General features: G+C 36.5%; 1 protein-coding gene across 1 annotated transcript in view; it reads left to right on the top strand.

Moving 5' to 3' along the window:
- Positions 1–9,018, top strand: part of VGLL3 (vestigial like family member 3) — a 58,658-nt gene extending 49,640 nt beyond the window's left edge. Inside the window, exon 4 of the mRNA XM_006046313.4 lies at positions 895–9,018. Coding sequence (XP_006046375.3) covers positions 895–938 — 44 coding nt within the window. The 3' untranslated portion in view covers positions 939–9,018. The remainder of the gene's footprint in view (positions 1–894) is intronic.
- The last annotated feature ends 11,536 nt before the right edge of the window (positions 9,019–20,554 follow it).

Below are 20,554 nucleotides of genomic sequence, written 5' to 3'. Positions count from 1 at the left end.
ATTTGGCATTCAGAAAGAGTTGCTTTTTCCCGGTATACAAATGCTATAAAACCAAAGATCGTGCCTTGTCATTCTATGAGGTGCTTCTTTGACTCCTTTTTGTTCTTTTTCATTTTATGTAATTTGTTTAGTATAGTGTCTTAATGACTCCCATAATGACTGACTAATTGTATCTGTTTTGTAATGACATCCATTGCTTTACACAATTATTTGACAAGTTGAAAGACAAGAGATAAAATCACTACAGATGCTTTAGTGAGGCTTTCCTGGTGGCTCAAATGGTAAAGAATCTGCTCACAATCTGAGAGACCTGGGTTTGATCGCTGGGTTGGGAAGATCCGCCAGAGAAGGAAATGGCTACCCACTCCAGTATTCTTGCCTGGAGAATTCCATGGACAGAGGAGCCTAGCGGACTACAGTCGATGGGGTCACAAAGAGTTGGACACGACTGAATGCACACACACAACTATTTTTTGAAAGAGGAGGCAATAAAAATAAGTAAATTTAGTTCACTGCCTTAGTCCAAAAGTATCATCTGATGTTTGCTGAAAAGTGTTAACTGAAACGCTGCCTAAGTATGCCCTAGAGATTAGTAGTATCATTTTTTTCCCATATCAGTAACTTTTGAGATTAGAAATAAGAAAGCTTCATTTATATTATTTTATTTGTTATTCATACCTACTCTAGTAAGATAAAAGCCACAGTAAAGAATGGGTACTGTGCTAATAGCCCTGCTCCAGTCTAGAGTTTTCTTGGTCACTTAGTATTGATTGGATTTTTGAAACTTGTGAGCTCAGTTGTCACTTTGGTTTCTGTATCTAGTGCATTGTAGAAAATGCCCAGTCTGAAGTGCTACACATATTGATACTTTTCTATTTCTCACACCTTTTCTAGGTCTACAGCATCAAGACAAGGGCAAGGAATCACCGTGGTACTGAAACACACAGTATTATCAAGTTAAATTTGAGCATGAATCCATGGTCCCACTGGGAAAAGATGCTGCCAGGGACTGTCATTCTGCAGTGGGACATATAAGATGTGGAAGGAAAAGAGGAAGTGCTATCCAGCTGACTTTGGTTTGGAGCCTTTTCTTGAGAAAGCAGAATGAGTCCTAGACATTGAAGAAAAGCATTTTTGTTTATTTCTTTCCCTCATCTGAGCCTTTGCCAACTGTGCAACTCTCTCTCTCTCTCTTTTTCTTTTTGTCTTGCTTTTATCAATATATGGTTTAATTTTTGGTTTGACTTTTTCTTTTTCCTTCTTTTTGAACCAGTTACCTTGTCAGGAAAAGATGAACCACAAAGAAAATGTTCATTCTTTCAGGAACACAATTTTGTATTTCTATGTTCTTCTATTTTTGTAAAAATACAGGAAGTTTGATTTAGCATTGATGGGCTATTTTTGAGGGATTTTTTTGTTTTAATATTGTAAAAATTGTTAAGTTCTGTTTAAAGAACTTGCTCTCAGAGAAGCACTGGCTAAAGTGTTTAAAATGCTTGTCTCTAAGATGTCTGTGATATGCTCTGTGCTCTAAGTTACCTCAAATGTTTGATAGTCTCTCCTTTTTGCGAAAGTAGCACCATAGCCAAGCCAATATAGTATTGTTTTACATTAAGTCTCAGTGAAAATTTAATTCCATGATAGCTTACTTAGCTCTGAGTTACATGTGTAGCTTGAAAAGGAAGTTTTTTAATGATCACACTAAAGAAAAGCTATTCATTACTTTGATTTCTCCCAAAGACTGCTTAGAGGTTGACTAAGAAAGTTTTCATAAACTTTGAATTAGATGGAGAATTATCTTTGTAGTCCATCCAACTTTGATAAAATGGAACCAGAATTTACAACCAACTACTGGAAAAAAAAAAAAAAAAGCATTTAACCATGCTATCTTTGAGTGCCAGTGACTTATTTTTCTTGTTTATAATGATTCATTCATGACAATTTTAGTCATATTTTAAGTGAGTTTTTCCTGAAGATAGTTTGAAAGGATTCTATTTGGGAAAGTACTAGACACATGACAAAACCTTTCATTCAGTGGCTGTTTCTGAGAGTTTGATCCATCATTATAAGTTGAAGGATAATGTATTGCATGTGTATTGTTTAAACAGGTTTTTGCGAGTCTTATTTGTTTAATTCTGGTTTTAATTGATCTGATTCTTTTTAAGAAAAGAATTGGGAGCAAGATAAATTTTTATACTATAATTACTGAAATTAATTTAATAAGCAATTTATTATTTGAAATTTATTTCTGGGGACTCAGGATTCAACTTGACATGTCCCTCAGGATCTAAATAAGAAAAGTTGGGATTATCATTAAAATACAATTAGGAAAAGATTAAGGTTATCAAATAGCAGTTATTGATATTTTAAGAACTTTTAATATAAAGTCCATTCTTTCAGACACTTCCAAGTTGGGTCATACTAAAAAAGTAGTGTTACATAGATATTTTAGTTTGTTAACAATGTTTCTCAAATTTTTCCCATCCCTGTCCTCATCCATGTGAAATTAAATGTTTAGTGAAATATCATTTTCCATCTTAAATAGGATAACTTATATCTGTGAACATTTTAGGTATAAGAACAATGCAGTCTGCTTAGCTAGGCAAAATTCTCATGGATCATTTTCAAATTTCCCTATTGTTCCATAGTCTTCTTTCCTGGTGCATCTTATTAGTTATAAATTTATGCCCTCTCTTGTATTTTCATCACTATATTTCTTCTTAACCAGAGTCCATTTAACAGGGTATACACGTTTACCTAATGTGAGGTCCAAACTTAAGGAATCGTCCACTTACTAATGATTTACTAATGATATGAACTTAGATTTCTAGGGAGTGGTTTGATTAAATTATCTACATTTTGATCTGCAGTTTAATTTGATATAGTTATTTGTGCTCTGCCTTTATCTGTGTAGCACAAGGTTTAATGCATCTTTAAAAGTGGTTTTATTTTGTATCTTCCTGAATTCTTAAAGGCCAGTATTCAGCAGCTCCCATGGGATGGCTCAGTGGGGATGATTTATTTTTCTCTTCTTCCCTTGGAACCTGTTAATTTTGCAGTTTCTCTTAGAATTGTGTGGTATTCCAGTTCATTCAGATCTCTCAATTGGATTTTCCCAATTTTGAGAAGAAATAAATCAACTCTCTGCTTCTTTCCTTACTCTCTAGTGAATTGAGTTGAAGGAGAGAGAGCTGACAGATAGCTTTACCCTAAATTTAGGGTGGCACTGTGCCCTCTGTCACTCCTGGTAGCTATCTGGTAAAATATTCCTCGGCTCTGAGGACCCAAGAAAAGTTAGGGACCTAAATTCTGCTGTACACAGGAGAGATTTGTGAATAAGATCCCCCATTGAAAACAGGCCCAGGTGGTGTTGGCACTTTGCAAAGACTGGATTCTTGCATATACAAGGAGTGGATCAAAATCTAAGTCAAAGAAGAATGGGTGTGTCTCTGTGACTGTCTGGCATGCATCTGTTACCATTGTATTACCATAACCACCAGATGTCATACAAGGGATGAGTTGTAATTTAGTATGATAGTCTGAGTTTAAGCTTAAAATGCTATCATTCTCTGGATGGATTTTCTCCCACCAAAAAGATACAGTAATCTTGGAGGTTTCCAGACTGTGTTATTGAGGGCTACCATTTCCCTCTCCAGTTTCATTTGGAAACACTCCGCTTTTGGTTATTTTACAAATTATTCTTTATTCAAGCTTTCTAAAGATCTGTGAGCTAGACCCTAGGAAATTATCTCATTGATTTTCCATCTAATCTATGTTTCGACCACTAAACTATCTTGATCTGAGGAACAATAAAATAGTGACTAGTTAGATCCTAACAGGTTATTTGGTTCCTCACTGTTTATTTGAAAAGCACCTCTAAATGTTTAAAAATCAATGTTTCATCTTAATAAGGTTAACAATCCCTTCTTAACTTCCCCTTTAATTTTTCTCCCCTCTCTTTCATCTTAAAGTTATGTGCATTACTATTTTAGGCAAAAAATAATGGTGATTGCTGTACATTTTGCCATGAGAACAAGTGGATTGCAAGTAACTGAGGAATTAATTTCTTTCATGTTGTAACAACCTTTAAAAAAAAAATTCCAGGCACTGACATAAAAATGTGCCCTTATGAACCTCCTTATTTGTTATGCAAATAGCAATCAGATACTATATTATAAGAAACTGCATTCTGTCCCTTACTGTGTAGCCCTTCGTTACATAATATATGCCAGATTAAGAAAATGGGTCAGTGACACTAAGCAGTAGAAAAGACAGTATTTATGTTACAATTCTGACTGGAGGATGAATGGAGAAGCAATGAATCAATGAACAAAAATTGACTTGGACATTAGGTCATTTTCTGAATTCTGGCTTAGCCACAATTAGATGTGTGTTTTGGGTCTTCATTTATTTATCTCATGAGTAAAGTAGGATAATAATACCTAACTGGCAGGCTAGGAAGGTTGGAAATTATATTACACACACACACACACACACACACACACACACAAACACTCAATAACATGGCTCATAGTAGACATTCAGTTAATGACAGATTCCTCAAGTATCTGTCAGTTGAGTAAGTAAATAATCAAATTGAGCTCCCAAGTGTCCCTTTTCTTTACACACCCATATCTATAGCAAATTGATATACAGCTGTGCTTTTATGTAAGAAATTGTTGCAAGAGAATCTTTGTCTTCTACTAGATGTTGATGATAAAATGTAAATTTCTTAATTATTTCCGATATTTTAATGTGCTGTTTATGAAAGAAAATAAATTAACTTCTTAGTGGCATGTAGGTCCAACTCTGAGCTTTCTTACGTTTCAGACTTATATTTATCCAGAACCCTGTGATTATTGTCTCCAAAATGAAAGTGACAGTTTCATGAAATTACCAAAGTTTTTATTTTTTTCATTATATATTGGGCTTTTTCAGCACCTAGAATAAAAACATCTCCTTTGAAGTTATCCGTTTTTTTTAACTTGGAGGAAAAATTGCAAAATATGGTGGAAAAAAATTTTTCCGCATGAAAAGAGGAGAAAAAAAAAAACAAAAACTCTTTACAGTCTCAGTCAGCAGATTTATTTGACTTGAGAAAAAAGAAACAACTTCATTGGAAGCAGATGTTGACACTGTGTCAGTTGTTGAAGATGGAAAGGGTTCTCTTGAGCCATTGTGGTTACAAGGGAGGTATCGATGGCCATTAGAATTCTTGTGATTGAGCATCTTCACAGCAGATAGGACAGTGCAAAAGCCAAAACTATGATACCAAGACTGAAATCAGCCTGCCAATTTTAATTTACCGGACCCTAAAGACTCAGTTGTTTTATTTTTTCCTCCTCCAGAATAAAAGTCATATCTTTCAAAAGATTTAAATGGATTTTGAGAGAGAAATTAAAATATATTCTCTAAAAACATGGCCCAAGAGCCTTTTATTATTAAAGATTAAAACTAATATTCAAGTCATTTTAGAAGAATCAGGGTAAAAATTTGGTTTAATGGTATATGTTGAAGAAATAGTCTCAAAGACATAGAGAGCAGACTTCTGGTTGCCAAGGGGGAGGTGAGATGTGGGAAGGAAGGATTGGAGCTTGGAATTAGCAGATGGAAACTAGTATATTTAGGACTGATAAACAACAAGGTCCTACTGTGTAGCACAGGGAACTGTATTCAATATCCTGTGATAAATCATAATGGAAAAGAACATGAAAAGGATATATACATATATATGTGTGTGTGTATATGTGTATATATATATATATATCTATGAACTGAGTCACTTTGCTGTACCACTGTACTGAAAAAATTAACACAACACTGTAAATCAACTATACTTCAATTAATTAGAAAAATAATGTGTATTGAATAAGGATATGTAAACTGTGCACAAATGGAAGGCTCTAGAAAGTGGGGAAAAGGTGAGGTCCACAAAAGAACCTCACATCCTAATAGCTCCTCAATGTTAATTAATTGGTGACTTGATCTTAGAGATTGGGCACAGAACAGACTTTCAGAATTTTTCAGTAGGTTTTTGTCTATTTAGTGCTCTCTGGGAATTTCCCTCTGTACACTTTTCCAAAGTATAGAAATAGTCATAATTAAAATATCTTAATTCTGTTATTTCTTTTATTGCCCATTGTGTGTGCTTGTTTGAAAAATATTTTTATGGTTTCAAATAATTGATCCAACTAATGTTCTCTTGAAATTGCAAATTAATTTGATCCAATTCAATTATCCAAATCTTCTTTTAAAATTTTAAGAAATGATAAGTAAAATTTACCAATTCTCTTGTGTAAATAAACAGCCACGACTTCTAGAAAATGACAGGTCATCATCATTTAGCTTTCTTGTTAACAATTTCTGGACTACTCAATTTTGACCTAAGAATAACTCTTTTAGAATACAATATCCTTTAATTAGTTGTTTGGTATATGTATGTGAACTCGTCTGTGATATCTTTTTATATTGATAGAGCTGTACATTTTTTTCTTTGCTATGACTAGGGCAAAAATTAATGATTATTTACACACTTGATTTAATTTTTTAGACTGTTTACAATCTTAGATATGGTATCTGATTTAAAAATCACTATTCCATACCTGTTTCTGGATACACAATTTATGGAAGGGTTTTTATGTGAATTCTTTGTATCATTTTAAAGTTCATGTATTGAAAGGGAAAACATAGACTCTGTTTTCATCACATAAATTCAGATCAGGTGAAAGCTTTTGTAAAAATGCATACATAGTACAATGAGATTTATATTTGTCACTTGATTAAGTGAACTGAAAACATAATAGAAATGTTATCTTAGAACCCTAAAAAAAAAAAAAAATTCCAGATGTATTAGTTTGATGAGCAATTTTATGCTATCTTCCTTTTTACATGCCCAGAAAGAGAAATTAATCTTAGCTCTATTGTCATTCTTAATTTAGAAAGAATATGTAACTCATAAAATTTTAGCTGCACAAGCTAACTATAAAATCATATATATATATATATACATATATGTATATATATATATATATATTTGTTGTTTTTCATCAGGATGGAGGAAGAGACATTTTTGTATTTCTATTCTCTCTTCAAATAGGTCTTATAACTATGTGTTGATGATATAAAATAATGGAGGACTTTGTAGTTAAAACAAATGTCATCTTCAGTTCAATAAATAATGTGAACTCAATGCTTATATTTTAATGTAGCAGTTTGGTTTTGTCCACATTTCTTGACAATTACCTAAAGCCCTCTGTTTTTTTCTTATTCAGTTAAGCAACTTACAAGTATCTTTAGAAATTAAAACACCTTAGGTGTTGTTTTTTTTGTAATGGGGTTAATTTTACAGCCAAGGGATTTGTGTGTGGTGGTGAGAATTGTATGGTTAGAAAACAAGGGTTATAACAGAACAGCAAGTGAAATGGGCTATATCAATTACATAATAACAGGCTTGGGAACTTTTTAATACAATGCTTCTGAAGTTATCAATTAACTCTTTAGCAGAGGTGTTCTTTGTTGTTTTGCTTTTGCATTTGTTAATGTGGAACTTGCTGTAAGTCCTGTGGAAAACTTTGCTGACAATTCATTGACATTGAAGAAATATGCCTGGATAGGAGAAGTCCAAGACCTTATATTTTTAAAGGAAGCTAGAGGTTCCCTTGGAGAAGGAAATGCCAACCCACTCCAGTGTTCTTGCCTGCAGAATCCCAGGGATGGGGAGCCTGGTGGGCTGCCGTCTATGCGGTCGCACAGAGTCGGACACGACTGAAGCGACTTAGCAGCAGCAGCAGCAGCAGAGATTCCTTACATGGGCCCTCTATTTTCTTGTTAAATAAATTTCTGATGTGTAAATGCAAAGCTTGGAGACCAGTATTTCAATTAGTAGACATTCATCATCACTGGTGAAAATAACGTGACACAGCCTTCTTAACTGTTTTCCATATTCAGACTAGACAAGTGTAATGAGTTATCTGTGGTTACTATAAAAAGTTACCACAATCTTAATGGCTAAAAGTGACACAAATTTATCTGGTGGCTCTAAGTCCAATATCCAGTACTGGTCTCAGTGGGCTAGAAGCAAGATGTCAGCTGTGTTCTTCCAGGGAGAACTATTTCTCTGATGTTTCCAGAGTCCTTAGCTCATGGCCTCTGTCTTCCATCTTCAATGCCAAGAAGTACTGGTCAAGTCCTTGTCATATGGTATCACTCTGACCCTCTCTTTTGCTTCTCTTTTACAAGTTTAAGGACCTTTGTAACTGCATTGGCTCTGCCTGGATAATCTAGAATAGTCTCTCCATCTCAAGTTCTTCATTTTAACAAAAGTCCTTCGATGTGAGGTAACATATTCACAGGTTGTAGGGGTTAGGAAGTGAACATTTTGAGGGTGTTATTCAACCTACCATAGTTACTATTGGATTTCAGTTAATGGTTATCAGCGTTTTAATCTAAGAGGGTTTAATGTATCACTGTAAATAGCAAGGCGTGTTCCATGTTTTCAGTGGTCATTTGTGTAAGGATTCATCTAAATTCATTTAAATAATTGCATATAAAGGAAATTCTTGTTATTTCAAATATTTATGTGCTTCTTATAGTGCCTTGGAATCCAAAGGGTTATATTGTGTTTATGTCAGAGAGGCACTCAGGGGGGTGGAGACCAGGACATCTGGTACAGATTCTTCCTAGCTGAAGTGTGTTTTCTCTGGGGACAATCATCTACCATTTAATTGTTTTGCTTCCTTTTTTGGGAATATATGCCCATCCTGTGATGTCCTAAGTCTCCAAGCATCTTATTTGACCTGTTTATACTCATTTGACTAACTATCCATATATGACTACATTGACGTGGTAAAGCTTTTACATTCCTGTCCAGATTGAATCCTTCCATCTGTTATCAGTTAAGCCGTGGAAAAACTGTTACGGAAAGCAAATATGTTTTGATACATTTAATGTGTAAAGTAGGAACCTAGATTCTGGAATGCTGTTGATCAATAAATGAACTAGAATCTCTTCAAAACAACACTTAAGCCCCACTGTTTTACTTTCCATACCAAGTTTGGCTGTGGCTGAATGAAGAACACCAGCATTGATCTTTGCTTTGCACTTGTACAAGAGACTATTTGTAGGGAGCCAAATATAGCCACAGAGGATTTAATATCTTGCCAAAAAATACAGAATCTGTTCCCCTTTAAGCACGACACTCTATCCTTTTCTTGTGGATCTTGCTAAAAGGAAAATATAACTTTCAACTAGCCCATTCCTCTGCTAGAAGTTCCCTAATCTTTTTCAAATGGGCTATGTGTGGTTTTCAGGAGATTTATGGTTCAAAAGAAAAAAAAAAGGCTATATGAGAAATCCATTCAGTGTTATCATTTTTCTTACAAAAAAACAACCCCTAAATCAAGAATGAGAGTAAACAGTAAGGAGGAAAATCACACTTTTGTGGTTTCAGGACTAACCAAGGATCACTGGGTGATCTTTGTGTTTCATTTTATATTGAAACAAAAGTAATAATAAAAAATTGGCTTCAACCAACCAGGTTCTTTCTCTGCTTTAGAACACGGATGTTTCACACTGAATGTTGTCTGATGGGTAAATGAACGAGTCGAAATTTCTCTATAATGTGGGTAATGACAGTGCCTGTTCGGTCTCTTATGTTGTATATACAGAAATTTGAAAGCAGTGTTGCAAATATCACCAAGAAAATAAGTTTTGCACAGTGACAGCTTTACCAGACATCTCCGTGTGGGATTTTAAAACAAACACAAGGCTGTTTGGAAATACTTTGTATATGTAAATATGCAAAATATACTGATGAGTGCTAACAGCTGTATGGTGTACTCCCTTATCTTTGAGCAGAATATTTTGGTGGCAGCAGCTATTTTTTTCCATCTTTACTTGCCATTTCCCCCTTTTGTCTCCACCCACTTACCCATCCATTACCTCCTCTTAAAACACACTTAACACCCTTCCCCCCATCCCTCCACACTGCTTCCAAGAGAGTCATTTCAGTAGATTCCCACTGGAAAAGGCGGGTGGTGCCTTGAAGGAATGTGTGACTTGTACTATGGTGTAAAGGTTGAGCTTCAGAGAACTTGCTTGCACTTGCTCTGACACCAGCCCCGCACACAGCCCAGACACTCTGCAGGCCAGATTCCATTAAGGCTCGTCATTGCCCAGGGAGGGAAAGTCCTGTGGAGAGTGGCCTTCCTGCCGTGAAGATTCCAAAGATCAGTGTAATCACTTTAAGTGTGTGTTATCAAGTTCTGTAATATCAAGACGCTCATCTATTTATGAAAATAAGCATATGCCTTTCAGTCCAAAGCCTTAAAAGGAAGGGAGGGAGGACTCAACAGAAGTTAAAAATGAAAGTCACTTCTTACAGGATTTTGACGGGTTTGGAGAGGAGAAAAGGTGACAGATGTAAAAGGAGAAACCCTGGGTTCCTAGGACCAGTTCCATGAGAAATGTGTTGATATTGCTGAGACCCAAATTTCCAGTTTCTCTGTCAGTTGAAGATCAAATGCAATAAAAGATGCAAACTGCTTTGAGAAAACTAAAAGTAGATAAAAACAGACAGGAAGTAATATTTACTATAAGTCCTCTATATACTTTGACCATTACGTGAATTTATCTCAAGGAATTTTCACAAATAGCAACATGTAGATAGCGTTATTTGTGAGGCTGTTAGCAATATTTTTAAAATGGGGATTTGAGTTTTAGTGATGCTGGTTAAGAGCTATGTATCCTTGAACAATTTCCTCAGCCTTTTTAAAAAAACTCTCTGTGTTCACCCATAAGATGAAGATATTTAAAGTAACTATATCATAGAGTCATGAAGATTAATAAAGTATGTAAATAGTTTAATACCAGGTAAACACTATGGATTTCTTATCATCTTATTTTTCTCTAATCTGAGTACTTGAGCCCAAGGGCACTTGGCTACAAGTAAAAGTCAGGATTCAACTCCCTCAGATAGAATCTTAGAACAACACACTGCTCCAATGTTTTTGCTATTGTCACATCTAAATGTATTTGTTGTGAACATATTTTAATCATCTCTTAGCCAACTGGAATAAAAGAGTCAGTAGGAGGAACTAAAAATGTCCAGAAATAGCTAAGTTCTTTAAAAGAGTGAGAGTAATGTGGCTTTCAGGAGCCAAATAGAGTTCTGACAGATGTTGCAATTCTGGAGCATTATTTGTAATTTGGGAATACAGAATCAATTCACTCAACATATTCTTCTGGTCTGAAGGACACTGATTATTTTTCTACTTAGATCAACCTCAAGTCTCAGTAAAATAGTGAATAATGGGTTAGAAGAATTGTAACTTTTTTCTGCTGACATCTTGTCATAGTTTTCATCTGAAGGTGTCAACTCCCTAATCTCTTTAGGGATGAGCTCTCATTCACTGTGCTGAAAGAATCAATGTTACATTTTAATCCTGATTGTTTAAAATAATTCAGGTTATGTTTATGCAGTATTCTCATTTCTCATAACCTGAGTGTATGTTGGGTCAGGAGTAATGGTGGTGAAATAAATCATTTTAAAATACACAGCATCTTAACTTGCAGATTCTCTGTTAGAAAGCTAAGAAATTACAAGATTTGGTTTTGATCTTTTTTACTCTCTAATTGTTAGTTGTTTGATATGTGGAAAGTACTCTTCCTCATTAGTTAAAAAAAATGCCAACCCCTACTTTGTAAAGTAGACATGTGGATTAAATGAGATAATGTATAAATGCCTAATACAGACTTCTCAAAGGGGTATGATTTCCTGTATCAGTTACAAATGCAGCAATTTACTAGGCACTTGTAACAAGGACATTTACAACAGTCACCCCACTGAATCCTCATACAACTTTCCAAGGTGGGTTTTTAATTCCCACATTACAGAGGAAAAAGCTGAGTTGTAGAGATTTTAGATCACTTTCCAAAGCAAAAGTAGGATTGTATCCTCTGTCTGTATACTTACAAAACTCACATCTTTCCCACTGCACTGGTTTGCTTCTCAATCTACCTAAAGATTAAAATTGAGTGCCTGCTGTTTGCTCGTGTTCACATGCAGAATATAAGAATGAGTATAAACACGCTACTCTGGGTGATGGGATGCTTGGCTTCTAAACAGCTTATATTGCAAACTAGCTGTGCTCCCTGAACTAAATTACTGTACAGCTAATTTCATGACTGAGACACTATGATGAATAATCCAAAGTCTAGTCAAATTTCGCATCAGAAATCAGATTATCATAAACTTGTGCAAGAGCGAATTAATTCCTGTTTTCGCCCTCCTCCAAATCCCATAAAAACAGAACAGAAGAAATATCCCTCTCCCAGAACCCAAGAACTTGTGTGTGCATATGTGTACAACATATTTTTCAACTATATATACTAAAAATACTAATAAAAGTAAAAGTACTGATTTCAATCCCTAGAGGCTGTGGTCTTGAAGTACGTGTGTGTTAAATCTTTTCCCTTTGACAATTGTCAGTGAACATAGCGTGTGTACTGACTGTTTGAAATAAGCCAAACTACTCTCCTATTAGGCAGTGCACCTTCATAAAAACAAGTCTTAGAAATGTCAGCTCTTTCATGGAAATGTTCTTTGGTACAACCACTGCTCATTACTCTGCAGTACAACTGGGCCTGTGAAACTTCTGAACCTCTGTTTTCTGGCACCATGATGATGCCCTTAGACTTGTCAACAGTCTCTGATGTTGATCTTTTTATTGCACTTCTCAGAAGAGGCTTTTACCTGTTTTGATTTCTTTGGTTGCTCATAATAGCTCTTTCCTGCCTCCACGTTGCTCAGTTCTGGCTCCTGGAATGAGCCGGGATCAGGCTGTGCTGAAACCCAAAAGAATTATCTTGGAAAGTTATTCACCTAAGGACTGATTTATGATCTTTTGGGCCTGAAACATAAAAGTAGGGGGTTAGAGGAGCTCTTTAAAGAAAATACAAAATGATGCTAAATTACATATGAAAGTGAATATTTAGAATGAGAAAATACAACTAATAGATTTTGGAAAAACTGATAAATACCATAAACACAAAACTTAGAAAAATGATGGAAATTTGTATTAATACCTGCTTAAGACTCAAGTGGCTTCCCTGGTAGCTCAGACAGTAAAGAGTCTGCCTGCAATGCTGGAGACCTGGGCTGGATCTTTTACTTTCACTTAAGACACAAGCGTGGTATAGCATGCTACTCTTCCAATAGCTAGCCAATTGCCACATTTCAAAAATGCTCCTTTTCCAGTGCCTTCTTGTACTTGGTAGTAGAAACTTCATGAGCCCTGCTCATAGAGTGATAAGTTCTCAGCACCTAGAAACAGCACAGTGAGAGGCTGAAGTATTCCTAGGAACCACTGATACATTCTCTCTCTCTATCTCTCTTTAGTCGCTAAGTCATGTCTGACTCTTGCGACCCCATGGACTGCAGCCTGCCCCCATGGACAGCTCCTCTGTCCATGGGATTCTCCAGGCAAGAATACTGATACATTAGGGCATGGTTATTTATCTTTCCCTGGAAGTGTTTGAGAATACTATGAATATATACCATTCAGTCCAAATCCAAACTGTATATCTACCAACTCAATTTTCACTTAGCTTAATTCCCACTACCCCACTCAGGAAAAGTGTAATAGGGACATCTGAGTTTAGCAAAAAGAAAGTATTCTGAAAAAGTTGTGGTTAAAATAGCTTATTTTTGGAAAAATTGCAAAAACATATGTCAACATAAATGCTGGGATCCATCCCAAGTCATTGGAGTGGGCCCTGAAGCTTTAGCTTCTTTAGCTTCAGGGCACATCTGTCTGTGTACATGCCACTTCAACAAGTCCCACACATGTCATCCTTAAAAGACTATTGGTGTGTGGCTTTGCATTCTTTTCAGTTATTGTGATCTCCTTCATTACTTAGCATGCATCACAACTTCCTTTGTGTATCATTAAATAATTCATGGCCTCCTTTTCAAAGACTTTTCTTTCCATTCCCATCACAAGATGCTGACCATCCTCAATTGCTGTCTTTGACTTATTCTGAGGTAAGCTGTGATGGAAACACCTTCATGCCTTGGAGAGGAGGTCCTGCTCCCTTGTGGACAGGTGTTTACACCATGGATCGTCTCTCAGAGACCAGATACTAAAGGACTCGAGGACAAAGTGTAGCTTCGAGTAGAATTCTGAGGGGGCCCTTTACACCACTCTGAAGCCACCATATGGTTCTCTCCATGGCTGCGGCATGTGTTCCAGGCAACATAGCACCGCCATTTGTAGGATGAGCTCTGACACTGGGAATTGGCCCAACGGCGCCTGAGGTCCTGGATGTTTCCTTCCCCAACCTTCACACCACACAGAGGACTCAGGTGTGCTGTGTGGGGCATCTCAAGCTCAGCGCTACTGAGAATGAGCCTGCAACAACAACACACTTGTTAAAGATGTCATTTCATGGGCCCTGCCGCAAACTTGCAGAATCATAACTTCTTAGAGGGGGGCCCTGATCCTCAAGAAATTTTCATACACTTTAAAGCAGCTTCAGAAGAAATACTGTTAAGTGGTTCCTATTAGTTTCCTGCTAGGATCACAGTTTTGAGAAATACCATCACTTGTGCCCTCCCCTCAGAGTCTGTCGATTGATCTGGGTGGAAACATCAATGCTATTTTAATTACATGATTAATTAAATCACATAATTTAATTACGTGATTTAGAGTGATTCTAGAGTGAGGCCAGGGTTAAGCACGGAGGCTACTGGGTAGATCTGTGAGAGTTGCATCCAGCCTTTGGTCCAAGTTGGGGGTCACAGTATCGGCTCTGCATGCATTTGGAAGGGGCAGGTCAGTGTAGCCCACATCCTTCATGTTGGAGCTGAAATGTTAGGTGTCTGTGGGAGGGGAGAGGATGTGCAAACAGGAAAGAAAGCAAATCACAGTTTGGTTTTCCTGTAGGAGCTCCTTGTTCCTGAATTTCTCCTGAGACAAAAAGCTGGAAAAACTGGCATCTTCAGCGTTTCAGGGTCCTCCCATTTCTGGATGCAGTGGGAGCAGGTGAAGGCATTGTGCTGATGCTTTTGAAGGTATGTTCTCAAGATGTAGATGTGACTCCTCAACACAGCCTTGCCTGAGACCACAATCCATGGAGGGGGAGAAGGGGGGGTAAATGGGAGGCTCACAGGTAAATGCCCTGTCCCGGGTCAGAGGCTGTTGGCTTTTCCTCCTGAAATGCCATAGACTGAGGAGCTGCAAACATTTAATTCTCTGCCTCTCCTGTTCCTGCCTAGCAAGGTGGTTTTCAATTACTTTTTTAAAATTGAAGTATAGTTGATGTAAAATATTATGTTCAGATGTAGAATATAGTGATATACAATTTTAAAGGTTATATTCTATTTATAGCTGTTATAAAATATTGGCTATATTCCCCATGTTGTATAATATATCCTTGTAGCTGATTTTATACATAATCATTTTTACTTCTTAATTCCCTACTCCTGTATAGCCCTACCCACTTCTCCACGCTGGTAGCCACTAGTTTGTTCTCTATGACTCTTTTTCTTTATGTTCACTAATTTTTTTTTGATTCCACATATAAGTAATACCATACAGTATTTTTCTATGTCTGACTAATTTCATTTAGCATAATATCCTACAAGTCCATCCTTATTGTTGCAGAGAGCAACATTTCATTCTTTTCTTTTTTATGACTATAGTACTGTATGTATTTGCCACATATTCTTTAACCAATCATCTGTTAATGGGCATTTTGGTTGCTTCCACAAATTGAAGAATTGTATATAATGTTGCTATGTTCAGATATATACCCAGGAGTGGAATTGCTGGGTCAAATGGTACTTGCCTTTTTAGTTTTTGAGAATCATCCATTCTGTTTTCCACAGTGTCTGTACTAATTTACATTCCTACCAACAGTGTACAAGGGTTCCTTTTCTCCACATCCTCGCTGACAGCCATACTGACAGGTGTGAGGTGATAGCCCATTGTGATTTTGATTTGCATTTCCCTGATGATTAGGAATATTGAGCCTTTTCATGTGCCTGTTGGCCATCTGCACTTCCTCTTTGGAAAGTGTTTATTTGGGTATTCTGCCCATTTTGAAATTGTATTGTTTGGAGTTTTGATGTTGAGCTATATGAGCTATATGTTGGATGTAAACCACTTATTAGTCACATCATTTGCAAATAGTTTCTCCTCATTCAATAGATTGTCTTTTTCTTTCATTGCTGATTTCCTTTGCTGTGCAAAAGCTTTCAAGTTTAATTAAGCCCAATTTGTTTATTTGTGCTTTCATTTCCCTTGCTTTAGGAGACAGATCCAAAAAAATATTACTACAATTTGTGTCAAAGAGTGTTCTGCATAAGTTTTTCTCTAGGAGTTTTATGGTTTCTGGTCTTACATTTATGTCTTTAATTCATTTTGAGTTTATTTTTATATATGGTATTAGAGAATATTCTAATTTTATTTATGTGTAGTTGTCCAGTTTTCCCAATACCAATTATTGAAGAGACTTTCTTTTCTCCATTGTCTATTCATTCATGTGTCCTTTGTCATAGATTAATTGACCATATATACCTGGGTTTATTTCTGGGATGTTTTGGATTTGTGTTTTTAACAGTTCCAGTTCCTATTTGTTGTAGTACACTAAACTATAAAGTAAAAAGATGATAAGAGAGTTCCATCTTAAATAGCCAAGATTAAAAAAGGCTTCAGTTTGAGAGAGGGAGGCAGAAGCAAAAGCTAAAATTTTTTGGAAGAAATTCAACATAGGCAAATAAGGAGAAAACAGTTTATAAGATGACTCTAAACTGAAGAAATTTGTGTGCAAATAACCTGAAGCTGATAGCAGTAAGGAATGAGTTATCTCCTGGATAAGCCAGTTTTGTTTACCTTCAAAAATAAAACATAAGTGTTTATAATGTTTGTACCGACTCATAATTATGAAGAAGAACTATATCACATGCTCCACCCTCGCCAATGAAGTCTTACTATCAGTTCAGTTCAGTTCAGTCACTCAGTCATATTTGACTCTTTGCAAACCCATGAACTTCAGCACACTAGGCTTCCCTGTCCATTACCAACTCCCGAAGCTTACTCAAACTCATGTCCATTAAGTCAGTGATACCACCCAACCACCTCATCCTCTGTCTAATACAATTATGTAAAGTTTAAAAATAAAATAAAATAAAATAAAAAATCTTTCCCAGCATCAGGGTCTTTTCTAAGTGAGTCAGTTCTTTACATCAGGTGGAGTATTGGAATTTTAGCTTCAGCATCAGTCCTTCCAATGAATATTCAGGACTGATTTCCTTTAGGATGGACTGGTTGGATCTTTCTTCTCCAACACCACAGTTCAAAAACATCAATTCTTCGGTGCTCAGCTTTCTTCACAGTCCAACTCTCACTTCCATACATGACCAGTGGAAAAACCATAGCCTCAACTAGATGGACCTTTGTTGGCAATGTCTCTGCTTCTTAATATGCTGTCTAGGTTGGTCATAGCTTTTCTTCCAAGGACCAAGTGTCTTTTAATTTCATGGCTGCAATCACCATCTGCAGTGATTTTGGAGCCCCCCCCAAAAAAGTCTGTTACTGTTCCCATTGCTTCCCATCTATTTCCCATGAGGTGATGGGACCAGATGCCATGCTCTTAGCTTTCTGAAAGTTGAGCTTTAAGCCAATTTTTTCACTCTTCTCTTTCACTTTCGTCAAGAGGCGCAATCTTTTTCACTTTCTGCCATAAGGGTGGTGTCATCTGCGTATCTGAGGTTATTGATATTTCTCTTGGCAATCTTGGTTCCAGCTTGTGTTTTATCCAACCTGATATTTCTCATGATATACTCTTCATATAAGTAAAATAAGCAGGGTGACAATATACAGCCTTGACATACTCCTTTCCCAATTTGGAACCAGTTTGTTGTTCTATGTCCAGTTCCAACTGTTGCTTCTTGACCTGCCTACAGATTTCTCAGAAGGCAGGTCAGGTGGTCTGTATTCCCATCTCTTGAAGAACTTTCCACAGTTTGTTGTGATCCACACAGTGAAAGGCTTTGGCATAGTCAACAAATGAAACATTAGTGAAAGAATGCTTTCTTAGATTATCTGGAAAAAAGTGGATTCCCAACCTGGCTGTGTCACCAATAATTTATGTACTTCTGGAAAAATTGATAAATATCCTTGCCATATTTCTCATCAGTGAAATAGGGTAAACTAAACAAAACTAGGTGACCTCTAAGACTTCTGGGCTTCCCTGGTGGCTCAGACGGTAAAGCGTCTGCCTAAATGCGGGAGACCTGGGTTCTATCCCTGGGTCGGGAAGATCCCCTGGAAAAGGAAATGGCAACCCACTCCAGTACTCTTGTCTGGAAAATTCCATGGATGAAGGAGCCTGGTAGGCTATGGTCCATGAGATCACAAAGAGTTGGACACAACTGAGCAACTTCACTGGTTCACTAAGACTCCTTCTATCTCTAAATGTTCTCTGTTTCTATAGGCATTTTAAAAAAAGAAATGTAAAGCTATAATGCTAACCTAGTTAGACATCACCATTAAAATTTTCCTGGGGTCAAAAAGTTTTGAAAAGAATAATCTAATGGGAAAAGTTTGTCAACTTCTTCAGAAGTTAATGGAAGGCTGAAATATAAAAATTTAATAATGACAATGTGTACACAGCAACACAAAGAAAAATTCCAAGTCTCTTTGCAACAAAATGCCATTGGTGTTTATGTAATCTTAAGAGAATAAAAGCAGGAGAGACAAAATTCTCTTAGGAATTTGACATTCAAGAATTTATATTTCTATCACAGCTTGTCCTTTAAGGAGCCAATGTTCAAACCTGTGTACAATTAGAAGTTTTGCTCATCCCATGCGTTCAGTGTGCTGGATTGATTTACTCAATGATTGGAAACTAGGAATGTAGAATTAAAAAAAAAAAACAAACATTTGCAGCATTCCTATAAGTAATTATGTACAACACAATAAATAAAATTATAGACATAAATCACTAAAGATGACTTGTCCCTATTTGTTTAGTTCTATCTAGTTTTAAAAACAAAGTCTTTGTGGTGTGTAAGCCTAATTTTGGAGAAGGCAATGGCACTCCACTCCAGTACTCTTGCCTGGAAAATCCCATGGACGGAAGAGCCTGGTAGGCTGCAGTTTATTGGGTCGCTCAGAGTCGGACACGACTGAGCAACTTCACTTTCACTTTTCACTTTCATGCATTGAAGAAAGAAATGGCAACCCACTCCAGTGTTCTTGCCTGGAGAATCCCAGGGACAGCGGAGCCTGGTGGGCTGCTGTCCCAGGGGTTGCACAGAGTTGGACACGACTGAAGTGACTTAGCAGCAGCAGCAAGCCTAATTTTAACAATCCATGTTGGCATCTATGACTTCCACTGGAAAATTAATAATAAAATTGCAATAAACACTTTCTTAGATTTTTATTTTATATTGGTTTATAGTTGATTTACAATGTTGTGTTAGTCTCAGGTATACAGAAAAGTGATTCAGCTATAAATATACATATATCCATTCTTTTTCATATATGCTATTACAGAGTATTGAGAAAAGTTCTGTGTGCTGTACAGTAGGTCCTTGTTGGTTATCTATTTTATTAATAGAGGTGTGTATATGTTAATTGCCAAACTCCTAATTTATCCCTATGCACCCTTTCCCTTTGGTAACCATAAGCTTGTTTTCTATGCCTTTGGGTCTACTTCTGTTTTGTAAATAAATTCATTTGTATCTTTTTTCAAGACCTCACATGTAAGTCATATATATTTGCTTTCCTCTGTCTGATTTACTTGACTTAGTATGATAACCTCCAGGTCCATCCATTCTGCTGCAAATGGCATTATTTAACTCTTCTTGATGGCTGAGTAATATTCCATTGTATATATGTACCACATCTTCTTTATCCATTCATCTGTTGATAGACACTTACATTGCTTCCATATCTTAGCTAGTATGAACAGTACTACAGTGAGTATCGGGGTACATGTATCCTTTCAAATCAAGTGTTGTTCCAGGTGTATGCCTAAGAGTCAGATTGCTGGATCATAGAGCAACTCTATTTTTAGTTTCTTAAAGAATTTTCACACTGTTTTCCAAAATAGCTGCACTAATTTACATTTCCACCAGTAGTGTAGAATGGTTTCCTTTTCTCCACACCCTCTCTAGCATTTATTGGTTGTAGGCTTTTTGATGATAGCCATTCTTACTGGTGTAAAGTGATGTCTCATTGCAGTTTTGATTTGCATTTCTCTAATTAGCAATGTTGAGCATTTTTTCATGTGCCTCTTGGTCATCTGTAAGCTTTCTTTGTAGAAGTGTCTATTTAGGTCTTTTGCTCATTTTTTGATTGGGTTATTTTTTTGTTTGAGCACTGAGCTGCATAAAAATGAAAGTGTTATTCACTTAGTCGTGTCTAACTCTTTGCAACCCCATGGACTGTAGCCCGCCAGGCTCCTCTGTCCATGGAATTCTCCAGGCAAGAATACAGGAAGGGTTGTCGTTCCCTTCTCCAGCAGATCTTCCCAACCTGGGGATCGA

Source organism: Bubalus bubalis, chromosome 1, assembly GCF_019923935.1.
Source record: "Bubalus bubalis isolate 160015118507 breed Murrah chromosome 1, NDDB_SH_1, whole genome shotgun sequence".
Classification (NCBI taxonomy): Eukaryota; Metazoa; Chordata; class Mammalia; order Artiodactyla; family Bovidae; genus Bubalus; species Bubalus bubalis.
Note: the sequence above shows the minus strand (reverse complement) of the source record. Positions and strands in the feature narration are given on the sequence as shown.